Source organism: Choristoneura fumiferana, chromosome 17, assembly GCF_025370935.1.
Source record: "Choristoneura fumiferana chromosome 17, NRCan_CFum_1, whole genome shotgun sequence".
Classification (NCBI taxonomy): domain Eukaryota; kingdom Metazoa; phylum Arthropoda; class Insecta; order Lepidoptera; family Tortricidae; genus Choristoneura; species Choristoneura fumiferana.
The window spans coordinates 4,507,521-4,528,175 of NC_133488.1; the positions used below are offsets into that span (position 1 = coordinate 4,507,521).

General features: G+C 37.1%; 1 protein-coding gene across 1 annotated transcript; it reads left to right on the forward strand.

Moving 5' to 3' along the window:
* The first annotated feature begins 14,452 nt into the window (after positions 1-14,452).
* Positions 14,453-20,224, forward strand: LOC141437144 (uncharacterized). The gene is made up of 4 exons (XM_074100407.1): positions 14,453-14,948; positions 16,948-17,027; positions 17,970-19,776; positions 20,220-20,224. The coding sequence occupies exons 1-4, from the start codon at positions 14,453-14,455 to the stop codon at positions 20,222-20,224; spliced, it is 2,388 nt and encodes a 795-aa protein (XP_073956508.1).
* The last annotated feature ends 431 nt before the right edge of the window (positions 20,225-20,655 follow it).

Sequence of the window (20,655 nt, forward strand, 5' to 3'; positions counted from 1 at the left end):
AAAATAGACGTAACAAATTTCGATATAATGATAGCTATACCCAAGTGAAATAATAACAAATGAATGTACATAAAGTGATTTTATGACCATTCATTTTATAACAAATGAGGGGATAGGTACATTATTACCACTGGTACCAAACTAGGATAAGCCTGTCACGTGACAAACGGAAATGTTAATTCGTTTAAGTATAAATATGTTTTTATTTTCCAATAAACAGTGCTGACGTATTTGTCTAGCGAAATAAGAATGTTTACTAAAATCACACACATTATTATTTATTAAAAGCTTTACGTTATTTATTAAAATTTTATGCGCAGATGATATTTTTATATGATATGACGTCAGTGCCGCCAATTAAAAAAACAACGGACCATTTACCATCAAAGAACCCTCTTTTGAAGTGAGTAAAAAAAATCATAGCTTAGAAACAATTTTTACCCTATTTTCAATTCAGAAAACTTTACTTCGCAACTTTAAAATTAACAGGAGCGAGTGAAGTTGATAACAAATTCAATCCTATGTTCATTAAGAGCGTACGTACCTACTAAGCTGGCAACGTTGCATTTTTGTTAGTTTTTCTCGATTTTTCCATAAAAATTAAATGAAAAATAAAAATGTGGTCTGTTAGAACTGTTCTTAATAATAAGTTAATGTCTCTACTGCAATAATTATTCGTGATAGACTTTTATATTCTTTAAAAAACTTTTAGTATTTATCTAGCTAAACACTCAAAGTTAAAAACGAAAAAATGTTTAAGTACGGTTTTTAAAGAATATAAAAAGTCTATCACGAATAATTATTGCGGTAGAGATATTCACTTATATATTAGGAACAGTTCTAACAGACTACATTTTTAATTTTCATTCAATTTTTATGGAATAATCGAGAAAAACTAACAAAAATGCAACGTTGCCAGCTCAGCAGGTATAAACGCTCAAAACGCATGTAACAAACAACGCCAACAAAGAAAGTTATAAAATAAAATAAGGGGACGTCCATAAATAGAAAGTAAAAACATACATGACGTAATTTACTTTCCGCAAAACAGTGCAAAATTGTATGAAGATTGATTAAAATTAACTAAAATAGAGATGTTTAGTAGATGGTGTGTAGTAGGTAGAGATGTTTCTCCCCAAAAATTTTGGCTAAATTCTTCATTCAATCAAGATCAAGAGTGATTCACAAGGAAGAGTGATTCACGATGACGCGTACCGTGGTACTTTACAATGTCATTAATGTCTAATTATGACAAAATCACGCGTCTTCGTGGATGGCACTAGGTTGACCAAAGAATTTACACTAATCCCACTAATATAAAGTGAAAGTTTGTAAGTCGGTTTGTTTATTTGCAACCTCATCACGTCTAAACCGCTGAACAGATTTAGATAAAATTCGGTATACAGATAAATAGTTTAAGTCCCGGGGAAGGACATAGGATAGTTTTTATCCCGGAAAATTGCATAGTTCCCGCGGGATAGCGATAAACGAATTCTACGCGGACGGAGTCGCGGGCAACAGCTTGAAAAATATATATATTTCGAAAAATCTAACGTTAGATTAACGACGGTGTGAGCCGTCGAGCTAAATCTCACGGATTTGTTAGACGCATATCCTGATATATATTTTTTCTTGCATAAAAAAATCCGATCGCCTTCTTTACCTATAGACAAATTTCCGAACGCCTTCTTTCCCTATAGACATATTTTCTGATATGTTTATTTTCTTGTATAAAAATTTCCGAACGCATTCTTTCCCTATAGACGTATTTTCTGATATTTTTATTTTCTTGTAGAAAAAATTCCGAAACGCCTTTATAACCGATATTATTATTTACTGATATAATTTTTTATGTTTAGAAAAAGAGCAGTTTTCAGTTTTAATTTTCTTTAGCAAATTTACTTCCCCATGACAAAGTTGACGGAGCCCCACTGGGGTTCCTATTTTTGGGCAGCGTGCCCTTCGGGCATATAAAGCAACCTAACGAACCTAATTATTTATTTGAAACCTATCAACAACAACCTATCTACTTTGTTTTTGTTAATCGAAAGCTTTTGACATTCTACAAGACGTATGTATATCAAGTTTATGGCAAATAATATTATTAATCTTGTACTTCGATATTATATTCATTCGACCAGTCGTGTTGTATGTATTTTGAACGTTATAGATTACGAAAATTATTCATTTAGGCTTTCGACATTCTAGACGTATGTGTATCAAGTTTATGACATTTGATTTTAGATGTTATGCTACGTAACCGTAAAATCACTTGAATAAAGTTAAGGCTTCATAAATAATAAGATCGGTTATAAAGGCGTTTTGGAAATTTTTATACTTAATGTTAATAATAAGACCGGGTAAAAAAGCGATTCGGAAATTTTTCTACAAGTAGAAATATAGATCAGTTAATAATAAGACCAGGTAAAAAAGCGATTCGGAATTTTTTCTACAAGTAGAAATATAGATCAGTTAATATTACGATCAGAGGAAAAGTCGATGGGATTTAATTATACAAGAAAAAAATATATCAGGAAATGCGTCTAACACGCCTTACGGCATTCTCTTTAACCCTGCAACTCCTCGCTACCTCAAAGAGCGATTTAGCTACGTAACTTCTATTCGATGCTCTCAGAACTTTCTCCTTACCGTGCCTCTATCTAACTCCAAATTCTATGTAAGTATATTCTAATACTGTCCAGGCTATTTTTAGGGAAAAACAAAAAGGACTAAAAAATCTAATGACGTCTATGTTTTGAGTCCAACAGTCAAGTGGACTGAATTTGGGGCAATGAGTCAGGCCGCGCGATTTTAGCGTGCCGCATGCCGTCCCTCTTCAAAGTATCGCTTGGGAAAGAGACGGCGCGCTCAAATCGCACGATTAGCCGCATAGAGCGTACGTAGCCTTAGGCTCAGAGGGGCTACTATGAAATTCGAAAATCGAAATTCGTATACCGTCCCGCTGATGCTAATATTATTTAATACGAGAGAGAGAGGCTTCGATTTTCGAATTTCGTAGCACTTCAGGTCTCCTACCCTCTCAGCTCCAGCAGCATGCCTCTCAACGATAGCCGTCTCCCTCTCGCTCTCGTATCAAATAGTATATTGTGTCAGAGAGACCGAACGACACGAACTTCGAGTTTCGAGTTTCATAGTAGCCCTGCAGAGGGACCGCACGACACGAACTTCGAGTTTCGTAGTAGCCCTGCAGTACAGACATTGATATCTAATAGTACCTCTTAGTAGTCTGTGAAGAGTACGAGTAAGTACAGACAAGTGTTAACTTACGTGTTCCTTGATCTCCGCTGGAACTACTTCTCTGTGACCTGCCTTCACCTCCATCTAGATTCAGCATCTCTTTCGATAGTTTCCTATACATATCTCGTTACCTGGATATTTTATTAATACTCGCACAAATTCGACATTTCTCACAACAGGTAAAATACCTGCGTACCATGACATTTAGTAAGTCAAGATTGACAAGTACGTGTGAAAATTCTATAAAGCTATGAAATTTCAGTAAAGCGTTTGGTAAAGGTCGTTGTACACTTACATAATAATAAAAATTAGTTTCAGCTTGGTTTCAGTTAGCACTGACGATACGAGTCTATTTCCAGGGCCGGTAGAATGTGTCCTATATTTTTGCATACTCCGCTGTGGCAGATATTAATGCTGTTGTTGTAATTGTTAATGTAATCCAGAACTCGAAACAGATCGTTTTTTTAGGGTTCCGTAGTCAATCGCCATGTCTCTCCGTCTGTCTTTCTGTCCGTCCGTCCGCGGCTAAGCTCAGAGACCGTTAGTAGGTATAGTACTAGAAAGCTGTAATTTGGCATGAAATACATATCAGTCACGCCGACAGGGGTAAAATTAAAACAATATTTTTAGAGTAGGTAAGTACCTCCCATAGAAGTAAAGTGGGGGTGTTTTTTTTTACTATTCAGTGATCTGTTTGCGAAATATTCAACTTTAAAGTGCAAATATTCATTAAAATGCAGCCCCCCCCCCCCTCTCTAAAATCTACTGTTGGGTGAAAAAATTTGAAAAAATTCAAGATTAGTAATTAAGTATATATCAAATTTACAAGGAAAATTATAACGGCTAAGATTGTTTGGAGAATTATTAGTAGTTTAGAGTAAACAGCAGACTAAGGTGTAAAATACCTATAGGTGCCTAAACATGGAAGATTCCGTGCATAATACGAAATCCTTAGCAAAATATTACTTGAGTTTTTCGTAATGGCTACGGAATCCTATCTTGGGCGTATCCGACAAGCTCTTGGCCGGTTTTTTCTTTCTCATATGGATCTTCAGGAAAACAAAGAAAACGACGAGTCCTGAGCTACATTAACATTATGGTTGTACTGTACTAAGTTAATGTTGGTTGCGGTGTATTTTCCAAGAATTTGGATAAAGATATTTTCATTACTCAATGACTGCGTTAGAAGATACCCACTACCCAGGGGTAGGACATTTGCCCGATGCGCTTGGCATCACAACCTTTCGCTCAATCGATATAGAATGACGCTAGAAAGAGATGGTGGCGGTGGTGGCGGATAGTGGTGCTGATAGCGGTCGCCACTCGAGGACTTTTCTCCCCCAACGCTTATCTTTTCTACGAGCGAGCGATGTGGCCCGCCAAGGGCCCGCTCATCGCGCGCCGCACAATAAAGTAAGTAAGTACAATATTAATCAGTAAAATGTATGTTATATATAACATAAATGTATGTCGTATGTAAACTCTTTATTGGTCAAAAGAAAAGAAACAAAATACAATGAGGGCTGCCGCTTTCGCGCTCACCAGTTGGCGCCACTGTAGACAAAGTTTCTGCCTGAAGTAGGTTTAGTGGGGTTAGTTATTACGGGCGTGAAAACAAAATTTAATTTACATTTAAATTATATACCTTAAAACCGTACCATAAAAATATCGAGCATGATGCCACAGTGTTGCGTAGTCCCGTTTTGTTCGGAAAAAAGGGAGGACAAAGGTTTCCGAAAGACAAAACTGTCTCAAAACACAGACATTCATTGCCCCGGAACGCATGTCGCATATTTGCCATATAATTAATTTCAGGTATTGCAAAATATTCACAAAATTATTCTAATCCCTACTAATATTATAAATGCGAAAGTAACTCTGTCTGTCTGTCTGTCTGTCTGTTACGCTTTCACGTCGAAACCACTGAAGCGATTTTGATGAAATTTGGTATTTTGGTTTTTGGTTTGGGGTTTTGAACCCCAAGGATCAACATAGGATACCTTTTATTCCGGTAGAGGGCGCCACCGCGCGATAACCTATACCCGCGCAGACGAAGTCGCGGGCTTAAGCTAGTTATAAATAAACCCGCGTAGCTCGCCCAAAAACTATGAGATTTGATATTTCGGAGACCTCACGCTACACTAGCGCCTCTAGTGGCGAATTCATACGCGATAGCCTTGCGATAGCCCTCAGTGATTAACAAACTTTGAGATAGGCTCGAGATAGGTAGCTACTTCTTTACTTACTTGCAAATGTATTAAATAGGTAATTCCAATATCTCCAATGGAGCCCCGAAAACTTCTAAAGTTAATAAAGATTTATAGTTACGTTACTACGAGTTTGTACCCTGTGTCTATGTAATCAAGTGCAAGTTATCAAGAGTAACATAACAATTTATCTAGAAGAGGAAACTTCTCGTTCAGTTAAGATTAAGATAGATAGCAACGTAATATTTATACGCATGATTAGAAAGCGAAAAACCAGCACTGTCATTATGTCAATCATAATATGATATATCTTAATTTTTTTAAGAACAATCCAAAAAATATTTACTTTTAAGTAAGTCGTAGTTTTTACCTGAGTGCCCGTAGGAGGGTTTTATATTTTTCGAGCGCAGGTATTGTAGGTAATGTAGGTACTTATAGGTACTTATTGTATGTATTTATGTATGTAACGTCTATTGCTATATTTTAGTTTGTGTAAGGCAATCAGGCTTTTTGTTTTTTAGGATTCCGTAGTTAACAAGGAAGCCTATAGCGGTTTCGCCATGTCTGTCCGTCTGTCCGTCCGCGGGTAGCACAGAGACCGTTAGTGCAAGAAAGCTGTAATTTGGCATGAATGTACATATATCAGTCACGCCGACAAAGTGGTTTAATAAAAATACGTAACTAAAAAAAATTTTTTTAGGGTAGGTACCTCATAGACGTAAAGTGGGGGTGATTTTTTTTTCTCGACTAACCCTGTATTGTGGGGTATCGTTGGTTAGATCTTTTAAAACCATTAGGGGGTTGATAAGACAATGTTTCTATATTTTTTTACTTTTTTTATTGTACCACTTTGTCGGCGTGACTGATATATGTATATTCATTATTATTCATGTCAAATTAAAGCTTTCTAGTACTAACGGTCTCTAAGCTTACCCGCGGACAGACAGACGGACAGACATTACGAAACTATAAGGGTTCCTAGTTGACTACGGAACCCTAAAAAAAGGAAACCCTTATAGCATCACTCGATTGTTTTCCTGTCCGTCTGTAACAGCCACTACTGAACCGATCGAGTTGAAACTTGATAACATACTCGTATGTAAGTTGGTGACCTAAAGACAACGTAAATAAACGAATTTTGAACATTAGGTTACTTTTGGGGAGTAGCTGTAAAAAAAATTGCACACTATATCGTGTGAGGGTGACACTCTTTCCCGGCCCATATAATACCGGGAAGGAAATACCGACCCTGTTTTTCGTGTACACGCCCATAGAAGCTCCTGTCAGTTTCTATGGGCGTGTACACGAAAAACAGGGCCGGTATATCCATGTCGGTGTTATCCGGGCCGGGGAAGAGTGCCACCCTCATGTGACGTATCAAATGGAAGAGCTTGATGGCTCACCCTTGATTGTATTGCTACTTTTTATACTAAAAAATTGTTACGCCTAACTATTGCCCAACAGTTTCCAATCCAACCTCACTCAAAGATGGACGATTCTTAGATTCAACCCTAATCGAAGCACTTCACGATAAAATTAATCCCACTCGTCAGCGAAAACACGGACGCGACATCTTCAACTTTAGCCAATCAGAAGCCAGGATCGAAGCACGCCCACGCTTCATGGGCGACGAGTCCACGTGAACACAACTCATAGCTCCTGACAGATGGAGTGACATTCCAACAGCACTTCAAACGTAAACCTAACGGTTTTGCTTGTACCGTCCAATTTTGGATTGTATCTTAACCACAGATAAGACCTTATGAAAGTGGATTTTGAAAGTAGATAAAAGAGATCGCGGTAAGCTTTAGACAAATATGAGTTAAGTACTTTTAGTGCCGTGCCTCCAGTAGTATATATATCCTATTGTATAAAAGAGCAAACAGCAAACAGATTGTTTGAATAATGTTTTTTTCTACGTGTCATGTTGAATAGATGGAGGCATGACTTATCGGCTAGCGCAAAAGCGTTAATATAAAGGGGCTCCTAGACGGGCCCTATTTTCACTGCAATTTGTGGCCGGCAACTATTGGTGTCCCTCTCTTACTCACATGTTAGACAGGGACACCAATAGTTGCCGGCCACATCATCATCCCAGCCTATATACGTCCCACTGCTGGGCACAGGCCTCCTCTCAGAACAAGAGGGCTTGGGCCATAGTTCCCACGCGGGCCCAGTGCGGATTGGGAACTTCACACGCACCATTGAATTGCTTCGCAGGTTTGTGCAGGTTTCCTCACGATGTTTTCCTTAACCGCAAAGCTCGTGGTAAATTTCAAATGTAATTCCGCACATGAATTTCAAAAAACTCAGAGGTGCGAGCCTGGGTTTGAACCCACGACCCTCTGTTTGAGAGGCGATAGGTCAAACCACTTGGCCACCACGGCTTCCCGCATTGGCCACATATTGCAGTGAAAATATGGCCCGTCTAGAAGCCCCTTTGACTTTGTTGCTAGTTGGGTAAAGCGCATGTACGTTCATTTGATTGCCAGTGCAATACAATAAGTTCATACAGTCTCGTCTCTGTGGGCCTAGAAGATATCATAGCAATGGTACAATCACAGAAAGATCGATGCGGCCAAAGTTACAATTATTACTTCTTGCACGACACGGCACGAAGATAGACCCCTTTGACTGAGTAATCATTGAACATATATCGTCGTATCCTACGATAAGAGCCACAATTACAAAATGCTCACTTTTCAGGAGAAGCATTTTTGTGTTTCTTTCAAAATATAAGTAGCGAATTGATAATTTTGCAATTAAATAATGTGTATTAGGGTTCTAGGGTTCTGTTAAAACAAAATTTATGTTCTTAATGATACATGATAGATAGATTTTGTCCTTTAAATCCTTTTTCGTCGGACTAAATGAGTTTTAAAGGGCCATAAGCTACATTGTGCCTTTTATCGTCGAAAAATTCGAGGCCACAACTACCATTAGGACCAAATTGGAGTTGTTAAAATATTTGCGTTTCAACATTTTTTAATTTTAGTATTTTTCTTGTAATACAGAAAGAAGTGGCAAATAAGAAAATATTTTATTTTTATTTTCTAAGATTTTTTAAATCATAAAGCGTAGGTACGTAGCTACAGTGATTCCCTAAAATAAAACAAGTCCCATTTAAGGAAGCATAAGTGAAACTAAAAAAAAAACATACTTAAAATAAATATTTAACTTCTGAAACTCAAAATATTCTCTACGCTCTTAATATAAAAATAAAATTGCACATTATTATTTACTCAGTCTTCAGTACTCATTGGGGATCTTTCCTTATTCTTTCTCATCGTCTGTATCACCCGCAGTAGCAACACCTCTTTTCTCATGAGGTAACGTTGTAAAAAAGTCATGAAATCCTTCAGGGTTTTTTTATTTTATTTTTTGATTGATACAAAGATACTTGTCTTTATTCACTTTTATAGGGTCCGTGCTTGCTTTTGCAATATTTGTAACTACACTCCTTGTCCCTCTATTCGCCTTTTATTATATAAGTCGTTATTGTTTTCTAGTCGTCGCGAAAATCGTAACTAAGTATATTAATTGGTAATAGGGACCAAATATTGGACAGTGTAAGTTAAGAAAATAAAGATTAACTACATTTCTTTAAAGACAACGTTTCATTATTTCTTAATGTGGTGAAAGATTTTTTTTGACATTCATAAGTGCTTGTTATAGCCTAAATTGAATAAAGATATTTTGACTTTGACTGAATATTTACAGACTGTTACCGACAACAATAGCGGGCTTGATGTTTAAGCAAACCAAGTTAATCGCAGCGCAGATTTTTGTCAGAGCTACAACACGTAAATAGAAGACAAATTGATGAAGACTGAATTTTAAATAAAAGTCAGATGCATTAAAATGCAGTAGCCATCATTGTACAAATTAAACGAAAAAATAAAATGTTGGTGATATAATTTTGGAAACTTTCCCGGAGTCACACCGAAGTTTTTGTCAACTTGAAAACCTTCAACTTCTCGCTACTAACCTATACCTTACTGAATTATTTTTGCATAATGTCATCGTCGAAGAAAAAATTACGAATAATTTCTTCTCTCTGCATAACTATATCATCTAGAACTTCATCGGTTTCTTTTTGTTTTCTACAAGGATAAAATTTTCATTCTGACACGGAATTGAGCTAAACTCCAAAAATTGTCTTTTAATCATTGCACATTCTACATTTTCGCCAGTTTTGTCTTCGGTGATGTCATCAGGCGAAAACAATTCAGCAGTAGCAGGAAGTTAAACTTTTTCAAGTTGAAGAAAACTTCGGTGTTGCTCCTGGAAAGTTTTCAAAATTATATCACCAATATTTTTTTTCGTTTTATTTAAAATTCGGTCTTCATCAATTTGTCTTCTATTTATGTGTTGTAGCTTTGAAAAAAATCTACGATTAATTTGGTTTGTTTCAACATCAAACCCGCTGTTGTTGTCTGTGACGGTCTGTAAATAATAAGAAATACTGAAACGATGTCTTTAAAAAAATATGCTTAGGTAATCTTTATTTTCTTAACTTAGGTACACTGTCTAAAATATGGTCCCGATTGTTAAACAAATAATCTAGATCTTGTTCTTTTCAGGTTCTACTTGAGACTTCTCGTTTTATTTTTTCTGTAAATAGAAATTAAAAAGCACAGGTAAAATATTATTAATAATAAAACAGTCACAGAAACCATGCCGAATTTTATAAGAAACCATAAGAGAATAATATTCTAGCCTATTGGACGACTGACAAGAAATTAGAAGGTAAATAGATATAATAATGCCAAAATATACAGCGAAAAAGGCCTCAAGTGCCATAAGAACCCAAAAATCAGACATGTAAAATCACACCTTCCAAATAATTATTGTTATCAATAAGCAATTATGTTCATTCTATGAAGCCGAAATGTTAGTAAACTGCCCAAATATATCTTTAAAAAGCGAATATTTGAGCAATAATTCAACAAAACATAATTCGTACATAGAAAAAGGACACTACCGCAATTGTGGCCACACATTTGCTATACAAATAAAATTGAGCTATTACGCGATAGAAGACCGCAGTAGCCGTTCGGGCTTTATTCTAGGTAATATTAACTACTTCATTAAATTGTGTGAATTTCTTCATTAAACTATGTAAATATATAAATAAGTAACCTAAAAAAATAAATAATACAAAATTTAACCTAAAATAAGTAATAAACAGAATCTGAATAATGAAAAAACTTTATAAATCAATTTCGCTAAATTTACTTGGTGTTTACTTCTTTTGTTCAGCGCCATCCTTTGTAACTATTTTCACTAGTGTAAGTCCTCGACGATTCGTTTTATGGTTTTCATTGTCAATTAACGAAAAAATAGATGATCTTACAAATGAAATAAGCATTACGAATGCACGCCACTCTTCCGGCGCTGTCCGCCGAGTACCGCCGAAACGGCGCTTGCGCCACCTCGTCGCACCCGCGTGTCTCTTTTTTGCACGGCGAATAAGGACAGCAGCGTATTTCTGGCTTTACTCCGCGTTAGAAGTGAGACATACGTAATTGTGGCTTTTTAAAATTATTTTTTTACTATTTAATAAAAAAATATTAAAATTATAATTTTAAGTTATAAACATGTATCTTGATGTGTAGAATTCAATTTTACAATAAAAACTAAAAGCCCTTATGGTGATAGTGGCTCTTATCGTAGGATACGACGATATAGGACCTCCTCTTTTTTATTGTTAAGTCTTAGGAACAATATACAAACAAGTGACAATTAATTAAAAAAACAAAACAATATCCGCAACAGGCTTCGTCAACAAAACAAATTGTAGATCCGCAACATGCTTCGTCATTAGTCTAACCTAACTTAACCTAAACCCCAAAGCAATCCCCGGACCGATGCAATTCAGACCCAAACGTACCATAAATACTTGCCGCATTGCCCCGCTAAATCGCTAAAGATATACGCTGCACCAGATAAGAACCGGACCGCGGGTCGCCGCCCCTGTCCCTCATACGCCGCCCCAGATCCCTAATGAAACGCTTTGCTTCGACACACCACGGCCCAGCAGTCTCGACTGCTATAGGTACAAAGTCGTAATTGTTCTTGAGCTCTGAATACTTGCCATGCTTAAGCCTCGCTGCACTCTCCGCAGCAGCACCCGCGACCCGCGCTGTACTACCAAGATGCGAGGCTGCAAAGGTGCTCACACAAGTCGCGTCCCATAACAAGCTACGCCCCCTCGCCCAGGGGACCAGAGTCAGTCCCCTTTGTGTATTTAAATTGATGAAAGTTATTTTCGGGCGGGAAAATTAGAGCAATATAGTAACTACCTATATTACTGAGCTGAAAACATAGAAAACAATAAAAATAGAAATACAAGTTGGTGAGGTAATGATGCAGCACAATGCGATGGTGACATCTTTAGGAGTTAGGACCATTATCATTTGTTTTTGTCTGGACTGAACTAACTAATAGATATTCAGTAAATTCAGTAGGTGTATTAACTAATCTAATCCACAGTGAGAGATATAATAAAAGATGGCGCCACATGCTTTAAAACGTAAAACAACGTGATCTCAAACTTCAAACGAAAAAAATCCCCAGAATCGAAGCCTAGATGTGGGAAATTTCTCCAAAATCGTTAGAGCCGTTTTCTCGACTTCTCAAAACATACATACAAATGTTTGCATTGAACATACCTACAAATAATGCTTGAAATAAGATATATAGGAGGTATAATTATCAACGATTACCTAGATCACAAGTAGAAGCAAGAACAAAATGCCTTCAAAGCGCACGCTTCAATTTGATTGTAAGTTCAACTCAATGAAGGTGACGAGCCTGTAAAAAATAATTAGCAACATAATATGTTGTTACGTAGAGTACTTATGTTTGCATTTTGTTTAATTGAGGAACCGTTCCGAACATGTTCCGAATGAACGAGAGGAAGTAATGTAACTAACTGAACTTCTTATTATGAATGGAATAGAATAACTTTTAATTGAACATGTTTTTACTTGTTTCTAGATTAGTGTACTTTTTCAAAATAATTTTATCTTTTTCTCTCTGCGTTTTTCTTGTCTATGAAAATACAGTATGCAAAAATCAAAATATTTATGATTTAGTTATAGTCTGCAGGGCTACTCCGAAACTCGAAACTCGAAGTTCGTGTCGTGCGGTTCCTCCGCTCTCGTATTAAATAGTATAAGTGTCAGAGGGACCGCACGACACGAACTTCGAGTTTCGAGTTTCGGAGTAGCCCTGCTGGCAACATGTTTCGTTGTCGCCACTAAGGCTCTCGTATTAAATATAGTCTGGCAAAAAGAGTAGAAATTAAAAAGTGGCAACGGAACCCTTATAGTCGCCATGTCTGTCTGTCTGTCTGTTCGTCCGCGGCTTTGCTCAGAGACTATCAATGCTAGAAATATGTAATTTTGCATGAATATATATGTAAACTATGCCGACAAAATACATAGTACAATTAAAAAAAATTTTTTTTGAGAGTAGGTAGGTACCATAGACGTAAAGTGGGGTGATTTTTTTTCTCATCCAACCTTATAGTGTGGGGTATCGTTGGATAGGTCTCCATTAAAACCATTAGGGGGTTGCTGAAACGATTTTTCGATTTAGTGATTTGTTTCCAAAATATTCAACTTTAAAGTACAAATTTTCATTAAAATCGAGCGTCCCCCCCCCCCTCTAAAATCTACACCGGTGGGTGGAAAAATTTGAAAAAAGTCAGCATGGTAGTAAGTATATCAAACATTTAAGGAAAACTATAATGGCTAAGTTTGCTTGAGAATTATTAGTAGTTTTACTCTTAAATAGTAGCCTAAGGTATAAAATATACCTTAACTTGGAATATTCCGTACAAAATACGAAATCCTTAGAAAACTATTACTTAATTGTTTCGTAATGGCTACGGAACCCTTTTTTGGGCGTGTCTGACACGCTCTTGGCCGGTTTTTTTTTCTACTCTTTTTTGCCAGACTATTCGGAGGGTGCGAAGTACTAGGTGGGGGGGTAATGAAATCTTTCGCAGCGCTCATAGTGGCCAAAAGAAGAAATAATCTAGGCTCTGTCATCTGTCATACTCATATGAATCTGTCATTAACAAAGCAATTTGTATAGACTTTAACCGAGTACTGAACACCGAAGCTACCGCACAACGGCCTTACCGATAGTGTCTTTTTCAACCTCGACATTGGTGGAATCATCGATAGTTTCGATGGAGCTATATTTTTTAAAAATTGAATTGAATTGAAATAGACTTTAACCACCTAAAAAAAAAATATTATTACTTTATTTCATAACAATTTTACAATTAGTTAAGTACATGATATTCCTAGCTAATCTTTATTTTTAAAGATTTTAGTTGCTAGGCTATGAGTTGCCCTTAATAAGTAAATTCTTAATTATGTTTTTTATTTTAAACAAACCCTGACATAACGAAAATAAAACGCACTTTTTGAATAAATGTTACTTACCTCATTTAATTTTAATGACCAAAAATGAATTCACAACCTCTTGTCCACCCAAATAACGGTATCACAGTAATTTTGTATTATAATTTATAAATTAATACGTTATAGGTTTGATTCATGTTTGATTTTTGTCACAATGTCGCGATGAAATTTCAAAACGTCAGAGCATCAGAGCCAAAAAAAGTTGCGGACGCTAGGTGGCGCTGATGTCGTGCACGCACAGTCTACCTATCTACCATCCTTGGCCTCTATCTACTACCTAACTGATTTATGAGTGAAACGAATCATAGTTTTAAAAAAAATATAATGTATCTGTGGTATTATGATTGACAGATATTGCGGTACGTCTTGCTTATGTATGATGTTTTAAAATGCTAATAAATCTTAATATTAAAGTATTCATATTTCATTTATAAAAATAAATATAAAACATGGCGCAGTCGACAAATCACTAAATTTACAGTGTATGTCTCAAGACTTCGTGATTGAGGATTGTCAAGTTTAAGACAGATAGATTTTGTCGTCAGCATGGAGCAGAATCCAGTAAAATTGCCTCCGAATTTCGATATACGCTCAGAGGCAGCAGCATCAGATTGGAAAGCATGGCGCTGCATGTTCGAAGATTATTTGGTAGGTATTGGTCAGGACGAGGGCAATGACAAAATTAAGTTGTCTTTGTTGAGAAATATGCTGGGTCCTGAGTCAACTAAGGTGGTGCAGACTTTTAAAATGTCCAAGGAAGACAGCCAGAGCTATAGCAAAATATTAGCAGAGATAGAAAAGTATATAAACCCAAATTCAAATGAGGTTTTTGAAAGATACAGATTCAATGAGAGAAGGCAAGAAGAAGGGGAGAAATTTGATAACTTCTATACAAGCCTGCGTCAACAAATTGATAAATGCAATTATATGTTGGGAATGGAGGATCAACTGTTAAGAGATAGGATTGTCCAAGGAATTTTTGACAAAGGACTTCAGGAAGCAATGTTGAGAATTGAAAATTTAACCCTTGAAAAAGCTGCAAGTATGTGTAGAGCTGCTGAGGTCAGCCGGACACAGGTCAAGGAGATGAACCCATCTGTCGAAATAGATAGGGTGGCTTTCAAAGCAGAGAAAAAGCCAATAAAAATTTGTAAGGATACAAAGAAATGTAAAGAGGAATTTAACTGTCGTCGTTGCCAGAAGAGACATGGCCCAAGAGAGTGTCCCGCTTTTGAAAAAAAATGTTCAAGATGTGGAATTTATAACCATCTAGCTGTTAGCTGCAGAGTTAAAAGTGTTCGAGAGGCAAAGTGTGAGTCCAATGCAGAACAATCATCAGATGACAGTTTGTGTTGTGGTGAAGTTTGTGTAGTGTCAAGTGAGAAAAAATCGGAATGGACAGAAACATTAACAATTGAGAATATAAAGGTTAACTGTAAGTTGGATACAGGAGCAGAGGTGAGCATTATGCCCGTTAAAATATTTAAGAAAATTAATAAAAAGTTAAATTTAAAACTTCAAAGCACAAATTTTAAAATTCAAAGTTTTACTGGCGACATAGTAGAAGCAGTAGGAATTGTCAACCTTCAATGCAAATATAAAGATAAAATATGTAATGAAAATTTTGTAGTAGTTGAGGTTGGCACAATGCTCCTGGGTCTGCCTGGATGTGTGTCGTTAAATCTTATTAAGAGAGTGCATTCCATTGAAGTGGATGCAAATAAAGAGAAATTTATAAATAATAATATTGAGGTGTTTGAGGGAATAGGAAGGTTGCCAGGGAAGGTGGAAATTCCTACAAAAAGTTCAGGAGAACAAATATGTCACCCCTCTTGCAGGCTACCTTCTTGTTTGCTGCCACCACTAAAAACTGAACTAGAACGACTAATTGATAGGAAATCGATTGTTAAGGTTGAAAATATTCATGAAAATGCTTGTGTAAACAGAATAGTCATAGTGGAAAAGCCAAATGGAAAAATTAGATTGTGCCTTGATCCATCCGACTTAAATAAAATTATAATTAATAAACCTAAAATGTTGCCCACACTAGAAGACTTAAGTTTTAAACTGCAGGGTAAGAAATTTTTTTCAGTATTGGACCTCACAGAAGGCTTCCATCACTTGACTTTGTCGGAAGAATCTTCATGGAAATGTTGTTTTGCCACACCTTTTGGTGTTTTTAGGTACTTGGTCCTACCTTATGGTTTAATGAATGCCCCGGAACTGTTTCAAGATGTCCTTGAGGGTCAATTCGCTGATATACAAAATGTAGTTGTATGGGCTGATGATATTCTAGTTATGGGTAAAACTGAAAAGGAACATGACATAGCACTGCAAAATGTAATGTCAAAGGCTAAAAAACTTGGTATTGTCTTCAATAAAAATAAATTTCAGTTCAAACAAACCGAGGTAAAATATGTTGGACAAGTTTTTAATGAAAATGGAATGTCGCTGGATAAAGATAGAGTAGAGTCACTGTTCAAGTTGGAAGAACCAACTAACCGAGATGAGCTTAGACAAATCTTAGGCTCATTCAACTATGTACGTAGATATGTGCCTGATATGGCAAATTTAATGGCACCTCTGTAAATTGCTAAAAAAAGATACTGAGTTTTTCTGGCTACCAGCTCATAGGTTAGCGTTTGCTGAGCTAAAGAGAAAAGTGTGTACTGCTCCATCATTGACATCATTTGATTCAAAAAAAGAAATAATCTTGCAGTGTGATGCCAGTAAGAATGTTGTAGGTTGTTGTCTATTCCAACGTGGTAGTAATAATATATTAAAATTAGTTGCTTGTGCATCAAGAACCATGAATGAATCTGAGCTTAATTATAGTCAAACTGAGAAAGAACTACTTGCAATATGCTATGCAGCTAAAAAATTTCACAGATATATTTATGGTTTGGATGTAGATGTTCAGACAGATCACAAGCCCATTGTGTCAATTATGTCAAAACCAATATGTAAAATTGGATCTCCTCGACTGAAACGCTTGAGACTAAAATTGTTCATGTATAAGTTAAATGTGTATTATGTGCCAGGAAAATTATTGCACTTTGCTGACATGTTGTCTAGAAACAGTTTGAAATCTACTGAAAATGATAAAGAAATGTTACAAATGGTACATTCTGTTACTGTACACTTACCTATGACACCAGAAAGAAAACAAGAATTTCAAACTGAAACTAAATGTGATAAAATATTAAGTATGCTAAATAAATACTATATTACTGGATGGCCAGAAGAAAAAATGATTCCAAAAGAATGTCAAGATTATTATAAGTTAAAGGAAGGTATTTACTTTGAATCTGGTTTGGCTTTCTATGAAAACAAAATAATTGTACCTAAAATTTTGAGAAGCTATGTTTTAAATTTAGTTCATGAAGGGCATATAGGAATATGTAAGAGTATAAAAAAAGCAAGGCAGTTATTTTACTGGCCTGGACTTTCCAAAGATATCAATGATTATGTGTTAAAATGTCGTACATGTGAAAAATTTAGATCTGCTAATAAAACAGATAGCTTGTTGAGCCATAAGGTTCCTAATAGAAGATATGCCAAAGTAGGTACTGACATCTTAGAAATTTTTGGAAAATATTATCTTGTGATAGTTGATTATTTTTCTCATTGGCTTGAAGTTTTGCCCTTACCAGATAAGACATCCAGATCTGTAATAAATGCATTCCAAGAAGTTTTTACTAGATTTGGTTACCCTGAGGAAGTTATTGCAGATAATAATCCCTTTAATTCACTAGAGTGTAACAAATATTATAAAAGTAAAGACATATTACTGATAACAAGTAGCCCGCATTATCCAAAAAGTAACGGGTTAGCGGAGAAAGGAGTCCATATCAGTAAAAATATTTTAAAGAAAGCACATGAGGATAAAGTAGATTACAGGGATTATGTGTTAAGTTACAATAATACACCTCTGTCAACACTAAGTGTTTCTCCTTCACAAATTTTGAACAGTAGAAGAGTAAGGACATTGCTACCAACTAATTCAGAGGCACTAAAACCTAAGGTTGAGAAAAATGTACATAAACTTTTAACCTTGAAACAGGAAGGAGCCTTCGATAAGACCAACTTCAGCAGCATCACTTCGGCCCTGACAAGACACAGAGTGAATCCGGTCATGGTCGAATGGATAGGTAACATGCTCAGCAAAAGAATCATCAGACTCAACTCATCTGAGACACAACATGCACTGGTAGCCAGAGGATGTCCACAAGGAGGGGTGTTGTCACCACTACTGTGGAACATGGTAGTAAACGACCTCATAACCAGACTTAACCAACACCATTACTACACGATCGGGTACGCTGACGATATTGCTATATTAATAAGCGGTAGAGTCAGCAGCACTGTGTGTGACGTCACGCAGCAGGCAATACGGATCGTGGAACGATGGTGCATCGAAAACGAACTAACTGTCAACCCCAAGAAGACAGAACAGGTAATGTTCACAAACAAACGACTGCTGGGCAACTATAACCCCCCCAGACTGTTCAACACGGAACTACAGTTCAGTTCGGAGGTAAAGTATCTAGGAGTAATACTGGATAGCAAATTGAACTGGAGTAACCATCTCAACAATAAGATCGACAAGGCCACGGTGGCTTTCTGGCAGTGCCGTAGAATGGTAGGTAAGCAATGGGGTTTATCACCCAAGGTCACTCTATGGCTATACCAGTCAGTCATCAGACCTATAATCAGCTACGGTGCAGTGGTTTGGTGGCCACGAACCAAACTAATCAGCGTCGAAGCAAAGCTACAACGATTCCAGAGGCTGGCTTGCATGGCAACCACGGGCTGTATGAGGACGACTCCGACTGCGGCCCTGGAAGCTTTGCTTGGCCTGCCGCCGCTGCATCTGTTTATCCAACAGGAGGCGGGAGCGACGGCGGTAAGACTAAAAAAGCTAAACCTATGGAAAAGCATAAGTGTTCCACACGCCAAACTGCTTGATGAACTGGTACACAGGGAACCACTCTTTGAGGCGGTCACCGACAGGATACCCAAACAGTACGTATTCGATAAAAAATACAAGATACAACTACACGAAGACCCGGGGGAAGGACTCAACTTGAAAGAGCTAAGGATCTTCACGGACGGGTCAAAGACATCAACTGGTACAGGCTCTGGAACACACTCAGAGGACCTGAATATCAACATATCAAAGCCACTAGGAGCCCATAATACCGTCTTCCAAGCGGAATGTATGGGAATCATAATGGCAACTGCAGCGATTGACTCCAGGAAGGTACAGGATTTTCCTATCCGTATACTTTCTGACAGCAAATCGGTCTTGCAAGCCCTGCAGAGCGACACAATGACATCAGGGCTAATCTACGAGTGCCATCGAGCTCTGACGTTGGTAAGTGAGACAAACACCATAACACTACAATGGATAAAAGGACACAGTGGATCGCGAGGTAACGACGCGGCCGACCGATTGGCTAGAGGGGGTTCGGACATGAAGGTCTTCGGTCCCGAACCCATTCTACCTCTGCCCTTTGGATGGCTGCGCGGCAAACTGCGACACAACACCAAGGTAATGCACCAACAATATTGGACGAACCTAGATACATGCAGGCAAACCAGAGAAGCCCTCCCGACGATCAACCCCGGATTGTCCCGCAAGCTTCGCGGACTTAGGAGGGATCAACTCCGACTGCTGGTCGGTGCTCTTACTGGTCATGCTTTACTAAACAAGCACTTACATAATCTAGGTGTTACAGACAGCCCCCTGTGCAGAGCATGCATGGAGGCAGAAGAGACAGCCACTCACATCCTTCTGGAATGCTCTGGTGTGGCGAACTACAGGGCACTACACCTCGGATCACCGGGGTCACTGCAGGAAGTCGCCGGCAACGTGAAGGGTTTGCTAGGCTTCCTCCAGGAGCTAGGCTGGCATGAATAGTGCCTACAGCCTAATCACGCAAAATAGGCGCACTTAGACGTCGAGTTGCGGAAAACAGCCCGCTAATACCTATACCTACCTATACCTATAACCTTGAAACAGTCTCTTATAGAAAATGAAAAACGGGTGAGGAAGAAAATTGCTAAGTACGAAATAGGAGATAAGATTGTATACAAGACTGACAAAGAAAAATATTGGAAAAAGGGAACTGTAATTGATAAATGTAGGGAACCAAGATCTTATTGGATAAAAAAGGAAGGAATGGATTGCAAAATAAGAAGAAATATAAAACATTTAAATAAATCTTTTAGTGAGAATACATCAAACAAATATACTGTACAAAACACACTCTATCCTCTTTTATCTGATAATAACTATTGTAATCCAAAGGATAGCATAAATAATGATTGCAGTATAAATAGACATGAATCTAACATCAATCAATGTAATGAAAGGAGCTTGGTGACTCTAAAAATAACAACCAGAAGTGGTAGAATTGTAAAACCTAGACAGGTCTTAGACCTATAATGGGTCAATATTTTGTTTAATAAGTTAGAAGGGGAGGTGATTTATGAGTGAAACGAATCATAGTTTTAAAAAAAATATAATGTATCTGTGGTATTATGATTGACAGATATTGCGGTACGTCTTGCTTATGTATGATGTTTTAAAATGCTAATAAATCTTAATATTAAAGTATTCATATTTCATTTATAAAAATAAATATAAAACACTAACTATCCCTATAACCTCTATCTAACTACTTAATCTACCTATTTTTCAAAATACTACGATCGTAAACAATTCTCCATGCGTGTAATGAAAT

Bases quoted from the DNA above. Each gene is read 5' to 3' on its own strand.
- LOC141437144 (XM_074100407.1), top strand. From the start codon at position 14,453: ATGGAGCAGAATCCAGTAAAATTGCCTCCGAATTTCGATATACGCTCA. The intron at 14,949-16,947 runs GTATGTGTAGAG...ATTATGTGCCAG, and splicing joins AACCCTTGAAAAAGCTGCAA to GAAAATTATTGCACTTTGCT. The intron at 17,028-17,969 runs GTACATTCTGTT...ACCTTGAAACAG, and splicing joins ATAAAGAAATGTTACAAATG to GAAGGAGCCTTCGATAAGAC.